Source organism: Atractosteus spatula, chromosome 13 (assembly GCF_055471065.1).
Source record: "Atractosteus spatula isolate fAtrSpa1 chromosome 13, fAtrSpa1.hap1, whole genome shotgun sequence".
Taxonomy (NCBI): Eukaryota; Metazoa; Chordata; class Actinopteri; order Semionotiformes; family Lepisosteidae; genus Atractosteus; species Atractosteus spatula.
Genome location: NC_142718.1, coordinates 16759286 through 16784585, shown reverse-complemented (window position 1 = coordinate 16784585; position 25300 = coordinate 16759286). Strand labels below are relative to the sequence as shown.

General features: G+C 38.6%; 1 protein-coding gene across 2 annotated transcripts in view; it reads left to right on the top strand.

Annotated features, from left to right (window-relative positions):
* LOC148821799 (disco-interacting protein 2 homolog A) overlaps positions 1–25300 on the top strand; it is a 254394-nt gene that overhangs the window by 174158 nt on the left and 54936 nt on the right. For both annotated transcript variants that reach the window (XM_088931048.1, XM_088931049.1), the window contains exons 13-20: positions 4867–4969; positions 5083–5147; positions 6814–6907; positions 13689–13808; positions 14513–14627; positions 15244–15383; positions 16013–16149; positions 22780–22860. In XM_088931048.1, the coding sequence (XP_088787174.1) occupies positions 4867–4969; positions 5083–5147; positions 6814–6907; positions 13689–13808; positions 14513–14627; positions 15244–15383; positions 16013–16149; positions 22780–22860 (855 nt within the window). The remainder of the gene's footprint in view (positions 1–4866; positions 4970–5082; positions 5148–6813; positions 6908–13688; positions 13809–14512; positions 14628–15243; positions 15384–16012; positions 16150–22779; positions 22861–25300) is intronic.

Genomic DNA, 25300 nt, shown 5'->3' with positions numbered 1-25300 from the left:
GTTTTTACACTTCTTGCTGGCAATATAGGACATATTAAGACTTCTTTCAAAGGACTTACAAGTCTCCTATAATAGAGATCGGTTATCAGTGGATGGGGCACTGATAGACAAAAATTATTTAAATTCTGACGAGAAATAGGAAGTAAAATTATCTTTATATATTTATATGATCTTTAAGCATGGAATGATCATATGTTCAATGTCTAGATTGTTCTATAGTAGAGTAGTAGAGTTGTTTGTTGCCATATGTACACGTACATTGAAATTCTTAATCACGCTGATCTCTCAGGATATACGATACACTGTACAACAGACAACACAACACAATGTAGACAACATGAACAATAAAATATGTTGTAGAAAAATAAAAATGTAGTAGTGAGACCAAACAAAAACATGGTAGACCATGCGAAAAGTGTGTGTAAATGTGTATTTAGGCACTGCAGTTAGCTGTTGAGGATATGTACTGCAGTGGGATAGAAGCTGTTCTTGAGTCTAGTTGTCCTTGCTTTAACAGTGCAGTACCGTTTGCCAGAGGGTAGGGGGGAGAACAATTTGTGGCCAGGATGGTTGGTATCCTGAATGATGGATTGGGCTTTATTGCGACAGCAGATGATGTGGGTCTCACTGATTGATGGTAAATCACATCTGGTAATCCTCTGTGCTGTTGCTACAGCCCTTTGTATTGCATCTCTGTCATGCATGGTAGTATTGCTGTACCACACAGTGATGCCACCAGTGAGGACACTTTCTATGGTGCTGCAGTAAAAGTTCATGAGGAGCCGCTTCCCCATACTGCATTTCTTTAAGCACTGCAGAAGGTGCAAACTGTTGTGCCTTTTTCAGACTGGCTACAGTGTTGTGAGACCAAGCCAAATCGGTGGAGATCTGCAGGCTGAGAAACCTGAAGCAGCTGACAGTTTCCACTGCTGTGGCATTGATGCTGATTGGGGTGTGACCCTCTGGGTCTGAAGTCCACAATGAGTTCTTTTTTCTTGTTGACATTCAGGGCCAGATTGTTGTCAAGGTACCATCCATTAAGATGCTCCACTTCACTCTTGTATGCAAACTCATCATTGTTGTTGATCAGCCCAATAATAGTGGTGTCATCTGCAAACTTAATAATGTGGTTGCTGCTGTAAGTGGCTGTCCAGTCATTGGTGAACAAGGAGTATAACCTAGGACTGAGACAGCAGCCTTCGGGAGCCCCATCAGGAAATCCAGTATCCAGTTGCAGACAGAGTTCCGTAAGCCCAGATTCCTGTTTTGGGACCGGCTTGGCAGGAACAATTTTGTTGAAGGCTGAGCTGTAATCTATGAACAGCATCCTAACATAGGTGCCAACCCGTCTAAATGTTCTAGGGAAGTATGGCATCATCAACTGACCTATTTGGGCGGCAAGCAAACTGAAGTGGGTCAAAGTTAAAAATGTCTGTATAGACACCATCTGGGCTGGTTGCTTTATGGGTTTTCACTCTCTTAAAGGCTCTATGCACCTCATGTTTAGAGAACTGTAACACAAAGTTCCCTGGTTCACTGGGAGCCTTGATAGCGGGCTTGGTGTTCTAAGCCTCAAAACGGGAGTGAAAAGTGTTCATCTGGTAGAGATGCATCAATGGAGGAAATACTATTGGTCCTGCCTTTATAGTTCATGATAGCCTGCAAGCCTTGCCACACGTGCCTTGAGTCACTCTAAAGCTATTTTTCTAATTTGTCCTTGTATTCCTGTTTTGCCAGTTTAAAAGCTTTCACAAAGTCATACCTTGATTTTTTATACTGTTCTCTGTCACCTGATTGGAAGGCAGCAGACTGTGCTTTAACAGTTTGCAGTGAATGTCTTTGTTCATCCCCGGCTTCTGATTGGGATATCTGGATCTTTTTGACCACCACTGTATACTCATTTAGATCAGTGGAAGAATCTTTTTAATACACACCAGTCATTTCAAAATAGTATGCAAGTTTTTGCTCAGCAGCATCTGACCAGCACTGCATGGTCTTTACTGCAGGTGGCACGATCTTTAGCTTCTGCTTGTAAACAGGAAGAAGAAGCACAGAGGAATGGTCAGACTTCCTGAAATGCAGCCGTGAAATGGAGCAATATGCTCCTTTAATGGTGGTGTAGCAGTGATCCAGTGTGTTATTGCTTCTAATGGGAAGACATGTTGAAAGTACTTTGGTAGTACTTTTTTAAGGCTGCAGTGGTTAAAGTCCCTTGCCACGATAGAAACAGCTTCCGGATGCATGTTTTCATATTTGCTGATGATGTTGTACAGGTTGCTGAGTGCTGATTCAGCATCAGCATGCAGGTGAATGTGCACAGCGGTTACAATAACAGCCATAAATTCCCTCAGTGGGTAAAAGGGTGACATTTAATAGTGAGGTATTCCAGATTAGATGAGCAAGATCTGTAGAGAATTTCTACATCAGTGCACCAGGGGTTATTAATCATGAAACACTCTCCACCTCCTTTCTCCTTGCTGGTAGAATCGGCTGTGTGGTCCATTCTATAAAGCGTGAATCCTACAGGTTATACAGCAGCATAGGGAACGTTGGGTTTCAGCCAGGTTTCAGTGAAACAGAAGATGCTGCTGTCTCTTCAGTCGCATTGAGTGTTGATGCAACAGTGAAGTTCATCGATCTTACTGTCCAGTGATTGCAAGTTTGCAAGCAGGATGCTGGGGAGCGGGGACCAGCAGGTGCACTTGCCAGAGCCACGCTAACACGGCCCTTCTCTTACCCCACTTCCTTTTGCTTTCATGTCCCTGTTAACTCTGTGCTTGAGAAGCAAAGTACTTTCAGTTCCACTGAAGCTAAATCCAAGGCTCTAAATATCACACCCAGGAGTGTTTGTCAGCCGTTGGTGATGGTCACACATGTATTTTTTGCATATAAAATGAGACATAACACAAAAATAAACAACATAAATGAGACAGCTACATGTGATAACACGTGAGAGCCATTTAATGGCACCATCTTAGTAACTCGCTCATTGGTGAGATACACTTTTGGTTGCACAGGCTGATATAACTGTTTCCAATTGAGCTAGAGACACCCATGTGTAGCAGTCTTTTTGGAGCATAAAAAATAGTTCTAGTGCGGCATTTATAAGGATTAAAGAAGGTGTACTCTTTATCTGCTGGGTGTAGAGCTCTCCACACATCTACTGTATATAACCTATTTTTTCATACTGAGCATTGAGTCAATTTAACCAAAGGAAACCTATCCATTAGTGAATTCAAATGACAGTTAAATTCCCCTCCAGCCAATGTATTCTCTACTTACAAATCAGACAGTTTTGAAAAAGCACAAGTGAGAAAATCAAGTGGATGACTGGACAGACAGTAAACATTCTTAATGGCAATTTCTTCTCCTTGTAGAGCCCCGTTAATTATCAAATAGCGTCTACCTTCTCAATTCAGTAATTTAAAAGAAATAAAAAGTATTGAGATTTCTGAAAAAAGAAAAGATTTATATTGCTCTATTACAGGAGACTCATCTGGATGATAAAGAGCACTTAAATCCAGAGCAGTGTGGGTTTGGACAGGTCTTTTTTTGTTCTTTTACCTCCAAGAGCAGGGATGTAGCTGTCTTAGTGAGAATGAATTTGCCATTTAATAGGTTTATGAATCCCCTTGATATTCTAAGAGCATAGCTCTCATAAATATAAAGGTCTCCCAAGCATACAAAACATTCAGAAGTCAGAAAAATATATGAAAAAAACTACATACCGACAACAATAATACAATTTGCATGAGGGTCATCCCTGGAAGCTAACAGGGGGATTACTTTTTTTCTACACAACTCTCTTGTAACCTCATGTCGTACGTAGGGAATTAGGGAAATAACTAAAAGTGAAATGAGGCTTTTCTCTGCAACAAAGAGAACTTGGATATATTTCTATGTTGTAACACATTGAGCAGCACCAAATAATTAGCGTTCTATCAAATACATTCTAACTGGGTAAATGGGTAAATTAACATAAAAACCTTGATTATCTCGCTTTTAACAGTAGCCTACATTACATACAGACCTGCCATCCAGCTGTTGTCAGAGAGTCCAGTGGGTAAACCGAGCAGCTCTAAGCACCTGTTTATTCCAGCGAGTATGGAATAAAATTACATAGCTTTAGCAGGACTGTGGAACACCATAGTAGCTCCACTGTGAGTGATCTTCAGGGAGGCTGGGAAGAGCTGAGAGTAAACCGCACTGATATTCTGTAGGTATGGCTCGTCAAATCATTTGCACTTTCACAGTTTTGCAGTTGAGACAACCCGAAAGATCATTACTTTCGAGTCCTCATATATTAGAGATTTCCTATTTGTCGCGCTGACGTTGAAGCTTCCATCACTCTGCTGTTCCACGTGATTGGGTAATCTGATAACAATAGGTCATGGCTGCTGGTCTGGACTTGGCTTGAATGCTAGCGTGCTTTGGGCACTCTCAGTCTTAATGTGACGTGTTTTGGTTTTAATCTTCAGGAACCTAGGCCGCCAGGTGTCCAAAAATTGGACTGGGTGGGTTCTCTCTGCGGTCTCTAGGAGGCCTCCCACTGTTTTCCAGATTATCGAGACAATCGGCCATTTCCAGCAGCTGTTTTCCAGTGCTTGTAGACAAACCTTAGCTGATTTAGCAGCTTCTGTCACAGCTTAAACAGTTGTAATCCTTTGCTATGCTTCTGTAGCTTGCATTTCAAGATTTTCACGTTTTCTGCAATAATAGAGTTTTCCATCAATTGCCTTGGTAATATTGTCCATAATACAAAATTATCAATGAAATTGTATAGAGCTCAACAGGAATTGACCATTCTCTAAGCCTAATTCTCTATGTTGGACCACCAGGTAATTTTCTTTTTTGTGTCCCTTCCAGTACAAAACCAGCAAGGAAGGCAGTACAATGGGCATCACAGTCTCTCATTCTGCCATGTTGGCACACTGTCATGCACTTACACAGGCCTGCGGTTACTCTGAGGGTAAGTTTGTTTTTTTCCATGATTATTCATCTATGGAAGAATACCAGTCATCAGAATACTGTTGTGGCTGCAGCTGTGCTCTCCTAACATGAGTGATGTTTTCTCCTTTCCAGCTGAAACTGTAACAAACGTTCTGGATTTCAAGAGAGATGCTGGGCTGTGGCACGGAGTTCTAACGGTGAGCAGTGTGTTTTTCATCAGCAAAATGGTGACAATGATCCACAGAAATCCTTTGCTCAATATTATTTTTTAATTTATTTGACAGGCACACAGTGGCGCAGTGGTTAGCATTGCTGTCCACTAGAGCCCTGGATTCAATTCCAGGGGTGCTATCTGCATGCAGATTGTATGTTCTCCAAATGTTCATGTTGGTTACTTTTGGGTTCCTCGGTTTCTTCCCCCTGTCAAAAAATATACAGGTAGGTTAATTGGCTTCTGGGAAAATTGGCCCTAGGTGTAAGTGTGTGCTTGTCTGCCTGTGTGTCTTCCTTTTGAAGGACTGGCGTCCTGTCCAGGGCGTACCCTGTCTAGTGCCCGTAGCTTGCCAGGATAGGCTCTGGCTCCCTGCAACCCTGAATTGGAAGAAGCAGTTAGTAAATAAATTAATGGAATTTATTTGACACTTTTATCCAAAGCAGCTTTTGGAGGCTAGAAATTGCCCATTTTATTTCCTTACACTTTTTGCTATTAAAATATACATCTTGGTTTGCCTGAGCAGTCTTGGAGAAGTATCTTGCTTAAGGGTCCAGTGAAAGTGTCCCAGTCTGGGATTTGAACCCTCAATCTTCTAGTCAGTAGTCCAGAGTTGTAACCATTACTTCATTCACAATATAATAATTATTAGTACTCTTTAGTTTAGAGTCTTAAAGGACATTAGGAATAATGCTAATAACAATAATAGCAAAAATGTTTTTATCACCACATTTTCAGCACATTGGATTTTAGACTAACACCACTTTTTCATCATATTGCTTGAAGCTGAAAAACAACAGGGATGCTATGATGTGGAATTGGCAATGTCTGGTTTCAAGACCTGCTCTTTGTGTGATGTTGTACAACTGGTGTGGAAGAATATTACAAATTCAGGAATCTAGCACAAGAAACGACAGCTGTGCAGTTGTATTTTCAACAGACAGTTCAAGAGAAGGAGCACAGCAACAGCAACTGCAATTATTTTCAGCTCTCCTTCTAAAAAAGACTCTCTTCTTTTTGTTCCAAACAAGTTCTTGATTTTGAAATGGAAAAATCAAATGGATTCTAATTTTCAATTTAGGTGTGTTTTTAATTTTTCCCTATGCTCTGAAAAGATGTATGGGGTTTGTAATTGACCCTAAATCTTGAGAATTCCCCTTGTTCAGGTGTATAAGCTAAAATCTAAGAATTGGACCTCAAGCAAAAGAGAAAAAACAACTCATATTGTGAATTGTTAGAATGTTTGATACATTTCATCTCAAATCGATAATCTACTGAAAGGCTTTCAGTCAACAATAAAGGAGCATCATTCTTCACTAGCAAGTTGAAACTGCTGGGTTTCTGTTCTGTATGCTGAGATAATTTTAGGGTAAGTATGAAACTAAGGTCTGATTGCAGTAAAAAAGTCTAAATATAGAAGCAAACCAGTGGCATCACATGGTGATTAAGGGTCCTGTTAGAACAAAACCAGGTCAACTGTAGGTTCCACACCATGCTCTTCTTTAAATTAATGTATCTTTTTCCTTGCAGTAATACATTTCTGCTTTTGTCCTGTATAGATGCAGGACAATAACAAATCCTGCAGCAGAGAAATGCTGAAGTGTGTTGAAGTGTTTGCACTGCCTTAATCTGTTCTTGTGGTTGTGTGGCAGAGTGTGATGAACAGAATACACGTAATAAGCATTCCCTACTCTCTGATGAAAGTCAACCCCCTCTCCTGGATACAGAAGGTGCACTCTTATAAAGGTGAGGCAGGTCTGAACTTACCTTGATGACAGCTCTCATTTTTTATCTCTAAACACTCCTGTTCATTTACTATACCTGAACAATAATCTAAAAAATATTTAAAGCTAAGTAATAGGCGTGGATGTATCAGCACAATAAGTATACTTATTTTGTACATCTTAAGGTTAATTTGTTAAGAGTACCTATGTTGTAAACATTGAATTTTTTTCCACTCACAGAATGTTACTAACAAACATTATGAAGCAATGAAACTTTTATAAGTGATGGCCTTTTGGTGTTAATCAACTTTTCTTTTCAATGAAACTTTTTCCCTCATAGAACCAAAACATTCTTCTATGTTTTCTCTGATGAAAGCATTAATGAAGAAGGATGTTTAATAATTTAAATGTCTTAGACTTCACAAATAAATAATTTAAATGCCAAATAAAGTAATTCATCTATATGTCTACAATAACCAATCAAGTTATTTATTTGTTTTTACTTAGCACATGCCCTTATCAAGGGCAATTTCCAGCATATACAGTTTACGTTATGCATAGCTCTGTTTTCTTCCCTCAGCCCAAAGACTGGTAAAGATGCAGCCATTCAAAATGCATGGTACAACCCCATACCGCGCAAAATTATCTACAGTTCACCGTGTTGTATGTGATTGGCTGGCTAAAATGACCGACAGGGGCACTTAGAATGTATTGGTTGTTAGTGAAACGATTTAATCATTTAATCTCTTTACTGTGCATGTTTTAATCCGCTTAATATTGATTATTTATATGGAATTTTACAACTAAAGGGAAATTTTAGTAGCTGAGCATAAAAGCACATCTGTAACAGAAAGCAACTGGTTTGACATGTACAGTGAATGTGACACCTGTGGCGGGTTGAGTGTATATCCTACAGTGTGAACGTATTTGCAAGGCTATTAAAAAAGGTTGATCGAGTTAACAGTCTTAAGTGATCGCTTAAGTAACTGACTTGTACACCTGAGGTTGAGTGTTCAAACCCAGCTGTCGCCATCAGTTTTCTTTTCACAAATAAAAATTTCTTCGAAAAACGAAAATAGCTAATATTATTGGCATTATATTGACATTTTTATATTTCTAAATATCACAACATGTTTGTGCTGTATGTACACAGTGGTAGGGCGCAAATTCACGATCACGCCCTATTAATAAAGGGTATTAAGGGTATTAAGTTCCCTTTAGATCTCCCTTCAGATTTAAAAGGTTATTAATAATATAATTCATGTCATGTAACTAAACAGCTAAAATATCACAAGGGGACATTTTGGGACCCACAAGCTATACTGTAGTGGCTTTAAAACTATACAACATCGCGCTGTATGCATGTGGCATGTTTGTTCAAGTTTTAAGGCTACAGTACAGAAAAACGAGTGTTAAGAATAAACAGGACATTTGAATGCTGTTTGCCTTATGTTAAAGAGTAACAATGACAACAGAGCATGGCACTGAAAATGTATCCCATCCCCCAAGCACAACTGTCTATTTTACATAACAAACAGTGGGGTGTAACACTTCTATAAATTGAAGGTTGTGAAAACAGTGAGTTCCAAGTCACCATGAACAAAATACAATTTTAAAATACAAGCAGTTTGAAATTATTTGTTGTTATTAATAAATCACTTAACTTCAAACATGTTGTGATATTTAGAAATATCAAAAATGTCAATATAGTGTCCATAATATTTGCTATTTTAGTTTTTTTTATTTGTTAAAAGAAAATTCATGGTGACAGCTGGGTTCGAACCCCTGACCTCCAGCATCCAAATCAGATGCCTAAGCCATTACACCAATGTGCCACTTAACAACTTAAGCTGTAGCTAAAAAGGGCAGGCAAAATGTTTTCACGTGATCACTGGTGAATGAGTTAAAATGATGCAGACGATTACAAAGAAAGTGGACCACAGTAATACTTTGAGCTTACAGCCTGTCCAAGGTCATTCATTATTTATACTATTAATAATATCTTCTGTATCGCATCAAAGTTAGAACATTTTAACAAGTGTATGAGGCGATACACAATGTGTCTGCTCTATAACTGTACAGTGTACAGAATAATTTCCGCAGAGTTACACAACCTCGTCTCAACATAATAAACAACAGTCACTGGCTTACTTGAAGGTGTAACACGTCTTCACTGTCATGGTACGGTTTCAACATACTGTACAGTATGTTCTCCATTGCCACTATAAGAACAATACAAGCTTTAAAAAAAAAGAATGTCAAAATGTTTCCAAAATGTCCAAAATATGTTTCCAAAATATTTTAGCTGCTTAGTTACACTACTCCATATTAATATTACTATCAAGTGATGTTAAATCACTACAACATTTTTTTACAGTAACAACAACTGTTCTTACTACAGTACATATTCTCAAAAAAGGATAAAACGTTATAACTTTTTATGAAGTACACAATATAAGCTTAATAATGTTGGAACAAGCACGTTAAAACCAGAACCCATGTAAGTTACCAAGTTAAAGACTTCGATGCATAAAATATTTATGCATAATTAAAATATTTATGATGAAGGTGGAAGGTTGTGTACTTTTTTCCAACTGAGCAATCTTATATATATACCGACTTTTTAATGTTTAATGATTAACATGCTGTAATACACAGTTCAAAATTATTAAAAGTCTAAAGAGTATACAACTTAAATTCCTAATTGGAAAAAGATTGCCCCTCAGCAGTGACCTGGATTGGAAACCGGGCGTTTTCTGGCAACAGCTGAAATGCTGTACATGAGACGTTAAGACTTATTAGCTTCACCTGGCGGATTTACAATGTTCTTCTAGATACTATTATCATATTTCAATTTCCATGCTATATAATGCGGCATGATGCGCCACGCCTATTGCATTTTGACGCAGCGTACTCCGTGCATTTTGAATGGCTGGATCTGTAGGTTAATTGTCCCTGGTGTGAATGTGTCCGTGTTAATATCTTTGTGTGTTCTGTGATGGACTGGTGTCCCATCCAGGGTGTATCCCACCCTGTGCCCAATATATTCCAGGATAGGCTCCACCCCCATAACAAGCTGTTATGATGATAATGTGTGTATACATGGAACTCTATCAGCACAGTAAGCCAGCACAAAACTGTAAGTGCAGTGAAAGGTATTGGGACTAGAAGAGGAGAAGGTCAGGAGTGACAGCAGTGGTCCTGGGTAGGTGGGCAAGAGAGTGTTAGTAGAGTCATTAGGGAGGTCCACAGAGGAGACAGGAATAGGGTGTTAGAGTTTAAAAGCATATGTTTGGGATGGTGGGAGTGCATTCGGAAGGAAATATCTGTGAGCCAGGCAAAGGCACAGGAGGGAAATGATGGAAATATTTGGCAGCATTAGATTAATTGTTTGACTATTTGACCCCTATTGGGGATTATGTATTTCGGTAGCTACATCTATGCTTGCAGCATTTCCAGACTATACTGGTTTTTCAGTACCGAGTCAGCAAGCTCTGTACATGTCTTTTGCGTCTGGCTTACAATGCACCTGTTATATATATTAGTATGTTCCAAAACAGTGATAATAGAGTGGTTAAGTATGTTGTACTTAAGAAGTAAATAAAATATGGGGCATGTGAGAAATGACACATGGGTTCTTTATAGTCTCTAGCAAAGTTCTTGTGAAAGAGTAAAAAACCAGATTCAAACATAAAGAAGGCAAACACATATTTATTAACAGTAAATACAACTACACATCACACAATATCTAAGCAGGGGCCTACATCCTATACATGCAGAAACAAAGAATTCTAGTCCTGTAAACCTAAACCTCCATGAAACCGCTTAACATAGAAAACAGAATTATCTCCATCCTAAGAAATCAATATAACTCAGAATTAAATCTCCCTTCCTACAACATGATTGCCCAAGACCAAATGGGAATCAGTCTTCCTATAAGGATTTTTTTATTTGAAGTTAAAAATGTCTGTATTTATACAATACATAAAATCATAATGTTCTAAAAAGGAATCCAAATTCTCTCAATGATGAGGTTCAGAATACTTAAGCCCGAACCATGTCTCCTAGACTGATCAGAACACGATCCATGTCACAAGCTTAAAGTAAGAGAGGGAAATGGTGTTCCTATTATTTTCTGAGTCTTATCCTCTATTACTCTGTCCTTCTTATGTTTCTCTCTGTCCTCCTTGTCTTATGATAAACAACTCAGCACTCAGAGAATTATATGCCACCATTAACAGCTGCCTACCCCGATGCTATATCTATCGTTGCGGGGGACTTTAATCAGGCCAACCTGCGGAAAGTTGTTCCGAAATATTACCAGCATGTCTCCTGCACAAGAAGGGGTGGGAATACTCTTGGTCACAGCTATACAACTATCAAAGACGCCACCTGTTCTATCCCTCGTCCGGACTTTGGACAGTCTGATCTGATTTGTTGTGCTTCTCCTGCCGGCTTACAAGCAGAAACTGAAGTGGGAGAATGTGTCAACAAGAGCAGTACAACACTGGACGAAGGAGAGAGGTGAAGTACTGCAGGACTGCCTTGAATCTGTGGAGTGGGCCGTGTTTAAAAGTTAATCAGAAAACTTGCACCAATACACTACAATCGTCACTGATTTTATTGAGAAATACATGGATGACTGTTTGCCTACAAAGACAGTTTGTTTTTTTCTTAACCAGAAGCCATGGTTTAATAGCGATATTCATAGTAAGCTGTGGGCATAATCGAAAGCCTTTAAATCTGGCAATCTGGACCTTTATAAGAAGGCAAGATATGACCTTTGGAGAGCTGTCAGGGACAATATCATTATAACTAGAAATACAAGCTGCATCTTCCGATGTGCGCCAAATGTGGGGGGGGGGGGTATTCAGACAATTGCAAACTATAAAGCTAAAATAAGCAGTGTTACATCCACTGTTACAGATTTCTCTCTGTTGGATGAGTTGAATGCCTATAGGCTTGGCTTAAGAAAGGGAATCATGGAACTGTCGGTGCCAGTGTTCCTAGCCACTGATGATACAGCTGTATCTGTCACAGAGGCTGATACCAGAGCAACTTTCAACATACGAATGGTGACTCGCCCAGGCAGCATTCCTGGATGGGTCCTTAAGTCCTGTGCAGACCAATTGGCCATGGTTTTTATAGATTTTTAATCTTTCAGTTTTTCAATCTTTCATTCCTGTGTGTTTTAAAAAAACACTATTATACCATACTGCAACATATTTTAAAGGCCAGTCGTACCTGAGTGCTTAGACCCCCTGCAGTATGCATACCGGCATAACAGGTCCACTGATGATGCTATTTTCGTGGCTCTTCACACTGCCTTGGCTCATTTGGATGATAAAGACACATATGTCAGAATGCTGTTCATTGACTAGCATTCTAATTATTGATAATTCAAATTCTCATTGAATAGCTATAGTATAGCCTTTAATACTATAGTTCCATCCAGACTAGTTAGCAAACTTAAAGACCTAGGCGTCAGCACCTCTCTATGCAACCAGATTATGGATTTCCTGACTGGTAGACAACAGACTGTAAGGATCGATGGAAAGCTTTCTTCCATGCTGACCATCAATATAGGTGCCCCTCAGGGTTGTGTGCTTAGCCCCTTGCTGTTTTCCTTGTTTACCCATGGTTGTGTGGGCAAGCATAGCTTCAATTCCATCTCCCACTATGCTGGTGACATTACCATAACTGGCCAAATCACCAGTAATGATGAGATGACCTGCAGGGATGAGTTCGGGAACCTGGTGGAGTGGTGCCTTGACAGTAATTTTACCCTTAATGACAGCAAAACCAAAGAGCTGGTTATCAATTTTAGAAAGCAGGGTGGGGACGACACCCCTATTCACATCAGTGGGATGGCTGTAGAGATGCTTAGCAGCTTCATGTTCCTGGGCACCTTCATTGCTAATGTTTTAACGTGGTCCCAGCATATAACTGGAGCTACAAAGAAAGCACAACAGCACCTTTACTTCCTCAGAAAGTTGAAAAAATTTGGTCTTTCTTCAACTAATCTTACTACTTTTTACAGGTGTGCTATTGAAAGTGTGCTCACGTGTGGTATTTACAGTGTGGTTTGGCAGCAGCTCGTTGTCTGACCGAAAGGCACTACAGGGGGTAATCAGGTCAGCCCAGCCCATTATTGGAATACAGCTTCCCCCTTTGTTTTTTCTACAACTCACTTTCTCAGGAAAGCTGGAAATATTACTAAGGATACCAATCATCCCGGGTTTTCTCAGTTTCCTCTCCCATTCCCTCTGGTAAGGGTTATAGGAGCATAAAGGCACGAACTTCCACATTCAGAGACAGTGTCTACCACAAGCTGTCAGATTACTGAACTCAACCCCTACCATTGACTCACACTGAGGTGTTTTTTTTCTTCTTCTCTTCTCACACTGCTTGTCTGACTTTTTTTAAAGTTGTATGTTATTGTTGCTGCTGCTGTTTTTGTGTTGGTGTTTCCTTAATGTCTTTGTATCGGAGCATACATGCAAATAATAACCTGCACTCTTTGTCTTTTTTCTAATGTGTTCTGTTATGAGGTGTTCTATTGACCATCTGTGTTTACCTGCCTCTTATCCCACCTGCAGCAAACAAACACCCCGGATGATGCCCATTATATTTGGTTTTCTGAGTAACGCCTTGAATATTGGAATAAGAATGTGAATTGCAACTGATGCACTCTGATAGCAACATTTATAACTAAAAAATAGATGCAACATGAACACAATAGGGCTGGTCTGGAGAAAACCTGTGTCAGTGTTATTACTGGCTTTTCTGTTGTGTTTGTGCAGCACGTGTTGCGGTGGTAAAGTCTAGAGACATGCACTGGTCCCTCCTAGCGCAGAGAGACCAGCGGGATATCAGCTTCAGTTCTCTGCGGATGCTAATTGTTGCAGATGGAGCCAACCCCTGTAAGTAACATGCAAACTACACACACTCCTTTGTTGTTGGTCATTAACTGTTTCCAAAGAGGGATGCATCTGCACTACCAACACAGATTCTCCTGTGGGCTTGGCTGTTTTCAGTGATTTGCACAAATATTCCCCCAATACAATGAACTGATTTATTTATATAGAGTTTTTTGATTAAATGTATGCAGTGAAGAAATAGAAAATTTCATATATTGTGTTATTTGTCTTAGGAGGTGTACAGAGCACAATATAATTTCAAACTGTTTTGTTTTAAAAAAGGCATCTGTCAGTAAGCTCCCAGTGGATGATTCCTGAATAGCTCAACCAGTAAACCAAATCTTTTTCAGAAGGCACATTGAGCTCTGAGGCCTGGATGTTGCAGCATCTTGCATGGGTTATGTGTGTAACCATCTAAAATAAACTGAGCATTGCCAGGATAGGGCTGGGATTAGCTGGCCAGGGTCTTCTCAGCTTTCAGTGCAGATCTGACTCTTGGGACTTTTGAGCCAGCCACAGGCTTGCATGACAGTGAAGACACTCTGTTCCTTCAGTCAGTGCTAACTAACATGTCGGGAGAGAGGACATAGCATGTAGCTGAGTGTCACGCAGTGAATGTGTCTCAGTCTCTTCCAAGCAGGTACAGTGTTCTTTGTCACAAAGTCTTCAAAAAGCAACTTTTAAACTCCAGTTATTTGTGTTTTCAGGGTCAATATCATCTTGCGATGCCTTCTTGAATGTTTTCCAAGTACGGGGGCTGCGGCCTGAGGTGATCTGCCCATGTGCTAGCTCTTCCGAGGCCATGACTGTTGCCATCCGCAGGTAGTACAACACAACTAGAAAGCACATTGATAACATAAGGCTTCTGTTTTGTGTTCTTTAGGAACTTTTGTAGTGAGTTGCAGACACATTTGGATGCACTATACATCAACAGCTACTTTTCCAAAGCCACTCAGACTTAGACCTCAGTTTTATGTTTCATCCAAAAAACAAAGCACAATAAAATTGAGTCATAGCTGTGGCAAAGGCAGATTTTGAACTTGAAATCTTCTGTTTAAAAAGCCTTGACCTAAGCGCGCCCAATTTTCCCAAACACAAATACTGTATGTGCACCAACATGATTCAGTACTGCAGAAAGTATTACAAAATTTAGCATAACGTATCAATCAAGATAGATCTACATTTAATGTATTTTCATGTCTTAAAACATGTGAAAATTGTTCTGTCATATGTGATGTTTTTTTGTAATGAAGTCTGTAGAATTTAACAGTGAGCAACTAATTTCAGTGGTCAGAGTTCTCATTATGGTTTTGTCACTTGAAGAACTTTGTTGTAATGATCAACACTTAAAAGAGAGCAGATCCTAGACATTAGTAACCAACTTCATGTTTTTTTTTTCCAAAATGACCCGCTCCTTCCCTCGGTGTGTATGATGCAGACCTCCGGAGATGGGTGTTCCCCCTCCAGGAAAGGCAGTGCTGTCCATGAACGGGCTGAGCCACGGTGTGATCCGTGTGGATACTGAGGAGAAGCTCTCTGTGTTAACAGTGCAGGATGTGGGCCAAGTCATGCCAGGAGGTTTGTCATTCTCTTTTCCCTGCTCAGGCTTTGACATCTGAGAGAAGCATGAGTTCACACTAGGGTGCGATAAATAACCGTACTATGTTTCTGTTGATGTAATCCATCATGTAGTACATGCATTAGAAATACCATCAACTATTCACTGATCCTGAGTACATAACTATCTCAGGGGAATAGCAGTTATTTTCCCTGCTGCACCATTTTTTACACTGACTCTGGGATATTATTGCCTAAGTAGATTCCTTGATTCACCTCCTTTTATTTTCTAATGTCTGTATCAAACAGAAATTGTATGGGTCAGTACTTTTTTTAAATGAAAAAAACATTTATTATTGTGCTATTTTGTTATTTCACTATCGGGATAGGTCTTGCCCTTCATAAAGCTGTAAAAGAGAACACAAAGCCACAAAGCAGGCATGTGACAAGAATGTGTAGTCCTTGAGCTGTGATGATATATTGATCCAAACCCTCCAAAATTTGGGAATAAGGGTGACAATGCAACTTTCCTGAGAAAAAGACTAGTGATTCCAATGTTGTAGGAGAGGTGAATCAGTGTGTGGATCAGTGAAAATAATCTTGTACATAGTGAGTGCCTTGACTTGAGTGTGGTCTCTCTGGGTCTCCAGCACTGGTGTGTGTGGTGAAGGTAGAAGGGACACCCTACCTGTGCTGCACTGATGAGGTGGGAGAGATCTGTGTGAGCTCCAGTAGCACTGGAATTGCCTACTATGGCCTGCCTGGCATCACGAAGAATGTCTTTGAGGTCTGTATTTGCTGGAGTGCTTTGCATTAGGAAATAGCTGAAATTACAGAGCCTTACCTGGGGTGAATCCAAGGGTGTCCACAGAGTGTTTTAGACATAACTCCCAGTCAAATCACTTTTATATATGAATAAAGGATCTCTACCCCCCTCTGATTTTCCAAACAATCTTTGAAATTCAATTTTAATATGATTTTGTCAGCCTTCCTCTCAGACCATTCTATTAAAACAATCTACAGATACAGCCATTCAAAACAAGCAAGGTACGCTGCGGTAAAACACGGTGGGCGTGTCGCATCACAACGCGTCATAACGTGTCATACTGCAGTTATGATAATAGTATCCGGAATCACCGCCAGGTGGAGCTAATAAAGCTTAACGTCTCATGTACAGCATTTGAGCTGTCACCAGAAAACGCACGGTTTCGAACCCCGATCACTGCTGAGGGACAATCTTTATCCAATTAAGAATTTAAGTTGTATACTCTTAAGACTTTTCATTTTAAACTGTGTATTACAGCATGTTAATCATTAAACATTAAAAAGTTGCTATATTTTATAAAAGCAAGTTGGACAAAAGTACACAACCTTCCACCTTCATCATAAATATTTTAATTATGCATAAATATTTTATGTATCAAAGTCTTTGTCTTGGTAATTTACATGGGTTCTGGCTTTAATGTACTTGTTCTAACATTATTAAGCTTATATTCTGTATTTCATAAAAAGTTATAACATTTTATTCTTTTCCAAGATTACGTACAGTAGTAAGACCACTTGCTGTTATTGTAAAAAGATACAGTAAATGTGATTTAAAATCACTTGATAGCTAAATGTGTAACTAAGCAGCTAAAATATCACAAGTGGACGTTTTGGAAACATTTTGACATTTGTTTCTTTTTTTTTTAAATCTTCTATTGTTCTTGTAGTGGTAATGAGCACTGTAATGTAGCGAGCTGCACCCAGGCGGTTCAAAGCACGATCGGAGCATTACTTTCGGTTTGGTTCTCATATAGCTAAATGCATAAAAATGGTCCACTGTTATAGCTTGTTGTTGGCTCTGGCGTGAATTTGTGTATCTGGATAAATTAAGTGATGATATTGTGATTAAGGAATTCTTCGCTAAATTCTTTAAGTTAAACAAATGATGGAAGAAGGGTTATTTTTACAATTGGCACTCTTGAGATTCTGACTGATTTAATTTCCCTCATTTAGCTGAAACGGATAAAGAAATCATGCAGTAGTTATATGTATTGGAAGGCACTCTGTTTTATTTACAGACACTCCAACTCAAACCTGTGTCGTACAGTGATATACAGTAGACGTGGGTAATGTCATCCCCATTAAACAATGTGCTTATTGCACAAATCCTGCTAAACTAGAAGTATTGCAGAAGGTGATAAACTATACATTATTTACTGAAGCACAGCTGAGTTCAAAGAAGGAAGTAAAGTTAGCTTGAAGTTCGAAAATGATTTTGTCACACCTGTAGTGTTTTCACTAAACCTCCTAGAGTTACGAAAACACTTGCTGTGTGTACAAAGTACATTGTGAATGTTTTCACAACCCTCACTATGTCCTTTTTGCTCCATTTCTTTGACCATGCATGAATATTCTTATGTCCATATCTTCGCAATGGAACACAGAAAGGCTTCAAACCAAATACATTTTAAAGGCCTCTACTTGTGAAAATTCACAGCCTCTATATAAAACTATCAGTGAGCTAATTCTCTTTTTGTAAACCTCCGGTTTTTCATCGATGCGTAATTACGCACTAACTGGAACCCTGGGGGACCAATGTGTACACACGTTCACAACACGAGAAATACTGCTCAATACGGATTCGTGCGAAAAACCCGTATATCACCATAGGAAGCAGAACAGCGCAGTCTCCACTTACCCAGACTGTAAGCACGGGAATAAAGCTTTGATTTCTGAAACCCTTTCTTTATGTCCTGTTTTCATTCAGGTAAAGGTCAACTATATACACAATACAGCAGGAAAATTCCTATTCTTTACTCAGCAGCTTGTTAAAAACAGCACCCATGATGCTCAAACCGATTTTTTACACAGAAGACTGACACAGCTTTGCGTTGTGAATCTCTTTTTCTCGTGCTTTTATTTAAGGTGGCACTATGCACTGTGATAGGGGTATGCTGTTCACAAGCCAATAGCATTTAAACCACAGTACCCACAATGCTGCAAGTAAGTGTTTTACACACTAAGTAGGTCCTCTGACCTTTCCAAGCATTGCTTTGGGCTGTGAAACCTCTTTTAGTTCTTTTTTAAATGATTTTTTTCAATATGGCACCATTAGACATGCAATACACTGGGATAATGGAGTCTTCTTCATGACTCAATAACGTTTTAAGCACAACACCCACAGTGCTGCAATTAAATCTTTCACACACTAGACAGGTCCTCTTACCTTTCCCAGCTTTGTTTTGGCTTGTGAAACTGTTTATTTTTTATGATTTTCTGAAGATAACACTATAGGTAATACACTGGAATAGGGGGTCTTCCTAATGACTCAATAGCTTTTTAAGCATAACATTCACAATGCTGCAACCAAGTGTTTTACACACCAGACAGCCCCCCTCACCATATACAACCTTGTTTTGGGTTGTGGAACTCTTCCTTATTTTTTTATGATATTTTCAATATTGCACCATTAGAGAGGCGGTACATGGAGATGGGGGGTGCCATTCACAAGTCAATTGCTTTTCAAGCACAACATACAAAATGCTGCAATCAAGTGTTTTACACACTAAGCAGGCCCTCTTATCTTTCACTGTCATGATTTCGAATGTGAATCCCTTCCACAATGTTTTATTATCTCTGGAAGATAGCACCATTGGACAGGCAATACACGGGGATAGGGGTCGCTGTTCATGACTCAAACCACAACACTCACAGTGCTGCAACCAAGTGCTTTACACTCTAGACAGGCCCTCTGACCTTTCGCAACCTTGTGTTGAATCTATTGAATCTTTTCTGTAATGTTTTATAATTCTTGGAATACGGCACCATTAGACAGGCAATACACTGGGATGGGGGGTGCTTCCAGTAATTTCTGGGTTTCTGGGTTTTATTTCAGTTTGACATTGGTTCTGAAAGTTAACACTTATGCAAGACATACTGTTTTGGGGGCATATTGAAACTGTTAATTAGCTTTCTTTCTGAGGGGAGTCATCCTGAGAAAGGATGATTTCTTGATTTTCAAACATAGCTATTATGCTATGCTGTTCAGTATGGGGTGGCTGTTTACTTATCAATAGTGCCTGGAATCGTAAACCATTAGAAGGGTTACAAACAACAGGAGGCCATTCACTCAATCTAGCTGATAGTAGTTAATAATATCATAATATATTAATCTGAGGACCTTATCCTGCTTTTTTTAAAGAAGCCCAAGTAAAATGATCAAAAACACAGTTGGACAGTTGTTGAAGTTGACCCACAACCGGCTAAAGAACTACCCCTTGCTGTCCGTATTAAACCTAGTTCACTCAGTAGTTTCAACTAAGTGTAAAGTGCTACAAGGAGGAATGCATGAAGCTACTCTCACATTTGTATGAAAGCCATAGTTTTTAAAATCTTTTAAATCATGGGTGCTCCTACAGTTGAGAGGTCTGCATAAAGGACCTAAAGAATCTAAAAGCTTCGCAGCTCAAGTACAATGTATCCATAGATTTTACCAAAGCTACTGTATTTGAATCAAATGGCTTTTTTCTTCCTTTTAAGGAACATATTTATAGCAAACAAAAGCCTAGGGATGTTTTTTTACAGCAAGAAATTATGTTCTGTCTGTACAACTGAAACACATTTTGGAGTACTTTCACAATGCTTTTCTGTTTTAATTAATTCAAACATTTCTGGCTCCAGCATGCCAAACAACATGGTCTTTAATCATCCTTGAAGACATGGTGTTCCCCCCTTTGTTTTAATATTACTGGATCGAACACTGAATTGCATACATATTTTATCATCAAATCTGTCACATTTGATTTCTATCATTGCAATGGTTGTGCATGCATGTAATAAGGAATACAACAATTAAAAATTGATTTATCGATAAACACTTCTGTGTTTCCTTTTTGTATTGCTGTTGGATTCCTTTTCGCTAGTTTACAGAACCAATTCTCCTGCAGATAAACCTATAGTCCTTCCACTGAACTATTTCTTTAAAGTCTATCACTACATATCCTGCTTGCAAAACCTACCACTGTGACATTGTGCATACCATACCCTCATCAGACCAGGGTTTGCAAAATGTACATACCCAGGTATCTGAAAAAATAGCCAGGTATCTGAAAGAAAGGCTTCACATATCAAAGCAAGGTTGTGATGAGTCAGTGGGCGTGCCTTTTGTGTAAAACCCTTGGTTACAGCATAATGAGTATGGTTGTGCAAAAGCTATTGACTTGTGAATAGCACCACCATGTCCCCATGTACTGCCTGTCTCATGGTGCCACCATATTGCTGGTTGCCTTATGTTAAAGAGGAAATACAGAGGGAGTTTCAGAAATTAAACAGAGGTCTGGAACACCCTGTCTCTAAAATAGATGTTTAATAAATTGAAGGTTGTGAAAACAGTGACAATGACAACAGAGCATGCTACTGAATTTTCCTTCCCATCCCCCAGAATTGTCTATTCTACATAACAAACACAGTGGGGTGTAACACTCCTAGCCTTTGTGAGAAGTACGGAGCTGCGTTACATAAATGTGTTAATGTTTCTTTATTAGCCCTATACAATTTCTTGCATTAGGAATTCGTCTTTTCGCATACCCCAGCTTTTCTCCATGGAGACACAGACACACAGACAGGGAGAGAAGCTTGGGGTCAGAGCGCAGGGTCTGCCATTGTACGGCGCCCCTGGAGCAGTTAGGGTTAAGGGCCTTGCTCAGGGGCCCAACGGAGTAGGATTCCTCTGCCAGCCACGGGATTTGAACCGGCAACCTTCCAGTCACAGGCGCAGATCCTTAGCCACAGAGCCACCGCTCCGCAAAGTGGCTGCAATGGACTATACTAGCAGGTATATTCCAAGCTGGAAAGAAAAGACACAACGTGTCTCCTCTATAAATCTTCAGTTTACAGACCGTCCAATGTCATTTATTATCAGTAATATCTTCCGTATCGCATTAAAATTGGAACGTTTTTTACAAGTGTAAATCCACCTATTTTCTAATCACTTTATCCAGGACAGGTAACAGATTTTTTCTTTAAAATACCAATACCAGCCATTTACAGTTTGTAACGTAGGGATTTCAATATTTATGTCTTTATTTAGTGGTTACATTAGTGACAAAGGCTAAACTTTCAGCTTCAGTAACGTGTACGCCGTATGGCCGACATTACATACATGTTTGTAATGACAATATAGTGTTGATAATATTTATTGTCAGTAATAATATCTGTAACAGTTTGAAATTATTTGTTGTTATTAATAAATGACAGCTTCGGACATGTGATATTTTGAAATATAAAAAATGTCGATATAGTGTCCATAATATTTGCTATTTAAGTTTTTCAAAGTAATGTTTATTTGTTAAAAAAAAACTCATGGCGACAGCAGGGCTTGAACTGCAGACCTCAGGCTTATAACACACAGACTTATGCCATCACCCTGGAAGCACTGAAACTGAAGTACACATAGAAAGTGTCTTTTACTACTGTTATACAATACATGAATAGAATTATATCGTAATTAATTTCTTTAGATATGCCATTCCATATTATCTTCCCTATTAATCAGATTCTAAACGTATGCTTTTGTTTACTCCAATAACGAGCATATTTGCAGAAACTGTTAAAACATTATGACTTTTCACAAAGTATATAAACAATATTGTCAGAAGGAGCACGTAAAAATGTTTCTGAAATAACCACATGTAAGACTTTGATGCTTAAAATATTTAAGAAGAAAGTGGAATACTGGTGTGTATTTTTTCTTTAAACTACCAATACCAGCCATATACAGTTTACATAATATGTTTATGTTCCCAAAATTAATATCGGTTATGATCATCAGACGCGTTATGCTCCTCTTCTTTTTATGCTCAGCTACTAAAATTTCCCTCAAGTTGTAAAATTCCATATAAATATTCAATACTAAGCAGATTTAAACATGCACAGTAAAGAGATTAAATGATTAAATCCTTTCACTACCAACCAATGCAACACGTGTGCTCCTGTCTGTCATTTTGGTCAGCCAATCACGTACCACGGTATAACGGGTTTGTACCGCACATTTTGAATGGCTGCATTTGTATAAAGCATACAGGGGTAATGCACAATTTTAGGACACCACTACATTGTTTTCAAAGTCTGCCTTTGCCTACTGTATATATATGGTTCCACAACAAACAACATAAGCAGCAATGTCTTTCATTTTCCATGTTTTAAAAATAAACAAGATATTAGTTCTGTGGTACATACATTAACTAAACCAAAACAGAAGCTGACTAAATGTTAAAGAGATATACTGTATAATTGTTGAGTGATTAACATGATTGAACCACATGAATTGTGCTGCATCACTTCACTGTAGTATTTTCCCTTTGAACATTTCACACTTGCATCTTTTTGCATTGAGCCATTATTATTATGCAAATCAATTTTTGTGCTCTTCCAGACCATTCCTGTGACAAATGAAGGGATGCCCATCAGTGACAGGCCGTTCACTCGCACCTCACTACTGGGCTTTGTGGGACCGGTGAGTGATGACATGACAGTACCAGCTATGTCATGTTCCATGGGAACTGTTAAACCAATTGATCAGGATTAACTTTCAAAACAACTAGACAAATATGCTGCTTGAAGTACTGTTACTTCCAGAAATGAGTAATTCAGTAAAAGTTTCCATTTGAGAAAACTGCTCAGGTAAAAGTACAAAAGTGTCATCTCTAATTGGTACTTTGGTAGTATTAGAGAGTAAAAAGTAGTCATCCTTTCTGACATTACCATGACTTTATTTACACACTTTTTTCACTAATTTTTCCAACCTATTACAATTAACAAATCTGATGTTGCCAAACCAACAAGTGAAACAGTATGTTAAGTCACTTTCAGTAAATAACATATAGAAAAGTGTGAAAATAGTTCTATCTTGAAATGAGTTTCCTAAGAAATAAAGACCCCGTGTTGGTCTTTTAGAAATGGTCTCACAGCATTTGTCACATCTTAGTTATGTCTATGAGTCTGGTCACACATAATTGTTGACAATTTCTATAGTCTTACATTAACAGGACTCATTACACCATTTATTAACATCATTTAGAATGGGCCAATGGTTTTCTGGGTATTTTAATAAGATGACCAGGGCTGTGTTATCAACAAACGTATTGAGATGCCATTCAGGTAGGCAGCTGTGTCAGAATACGTAGGCTGCAAAGGAACAAGTAAAGGTTTATTCCTTCGGTCACCCGTGACCCGAAGAAGGCTCCACAGCTGAAATGTTGTGTTTCTTTTCTTCTCTTTTCAGAATGGAATAAACCTTTATTTGTTCCTTATTGAGATGTGTGTGTGTTTGCTCTTACACTTATTAGTGTACGAAATGTAAAGTAGGGTGGACAAGGCACAGCCCTGTGGTGATCCAGTGGAAGTGTCACACCTGTTTAGACCTGTATGTTAAGATGTCTAGGACCAATTGTATTAAGTTATGGTTTAAATTGAAGTTCTTTGAGAGCTTCTGTGTAAATTGAGATTTTTTGTGAGATGGTGGTTGTTAGCCTGGCAATTTTTGGAATGCGAATAGTCTATATCTAATAATCTGCACAAGATTGTAGGAACCTTTCCATACTCCTTGTCCAGATCTGCACCTTTTCTTACATTAATTAACCTAAACTTTCTACACGCCTCTGTTGTTGTAGATTGTTGTTGAAGATTTTAATTCAAAACAGGTATAAAACACATTTAAATTAATTGCATCTATTGAAATATAGCAGACTAAATTAAACCAAAGAAAGAACAAATTGCACATCCCTCCGTGTTTCTTTAAATTTGTTGGTGAGTAGATGCAGCCTGAGACTTCCTCCACTCACACTCATTGCACTAATAAACAGGGGTATATTGCACCCCGTGGACATAAATTCCCCAACTTTAATTTAAATGCACCATACAAAATGACAAATTTCTAGCAAATCATTGCTCTGTATTACATAAAGGCATATATTATTATTGTATTTCATAACTGTATTTATAATTACTTTATATATATTTATATTTACTTTATTTTTTGCTGTTTTGTATGTATAAGTCTTTTTTTTCAATTTTCTATGCTCCTACTTTATGTCCTCTCAATGCCTAACAAAGTTCAAACGTCAAGAAGCACAGACTACGTTTAGATATGTTTAAAAAAAACTAATTATACTCTGTACCGTATAGGATTGCCCTGTTAATCATATGTGCAGTATTTAATTAAACTTTATGTAGTACTGAAGTAGAATAATAATTTATAATGTACGTAGAAGTTCAATTTAAGTACTTTAGGGTTGCTTTCTCCTTCGCGTGCATTACACGTATGCAATACACCATGTCAAAATTGTTTAAAAATTTAAGTTAAATATGTAAATGAATGGAAAAACTCAAAAACACACAATTGTTAATATTCAAATTCTGAGTGTCTCTAAAATGTTTCAAACATGATTAGTTATTTAAATAAAATGTAAGTGCTCAACTTATCTGTTCATTACAGCATTTTTTATACTCGAAAATGTGAATGTAGATGTGAAAATGCATTGTCATGCCACTCAGAAATTTGCTTGGTTCGTATAAGATAATTGAGGTAAGGATTTTATTTGCCTGTTTCATGAAAGATTGCAACGCATTCATGAAAGACTGCAACGCAATTTTCAACAATGTACCAGTGGAGCTTGTACCCTACTCTACGAAGAAAATTGTGTAGAATTCTCATCATTTGCAATTTCCTGGTTTTATTTCAGTCAGCAGGAGTCTGGGGACTGTTTACTGTTTCACTTATTGTCATCAAATCCATACCAATGAATTCACTATGACAGGTATGCCAGCAAAAACAAGAAAGCACAGTGGGATAAGATCCAGGTATCTCCAAGAGATTTACTGCACAGTGCATTGGGACCCTGCATTCAAGTTAGTTATCACTTCGGAAAAGTATGAGACTACTGTTGTTTTAGTCA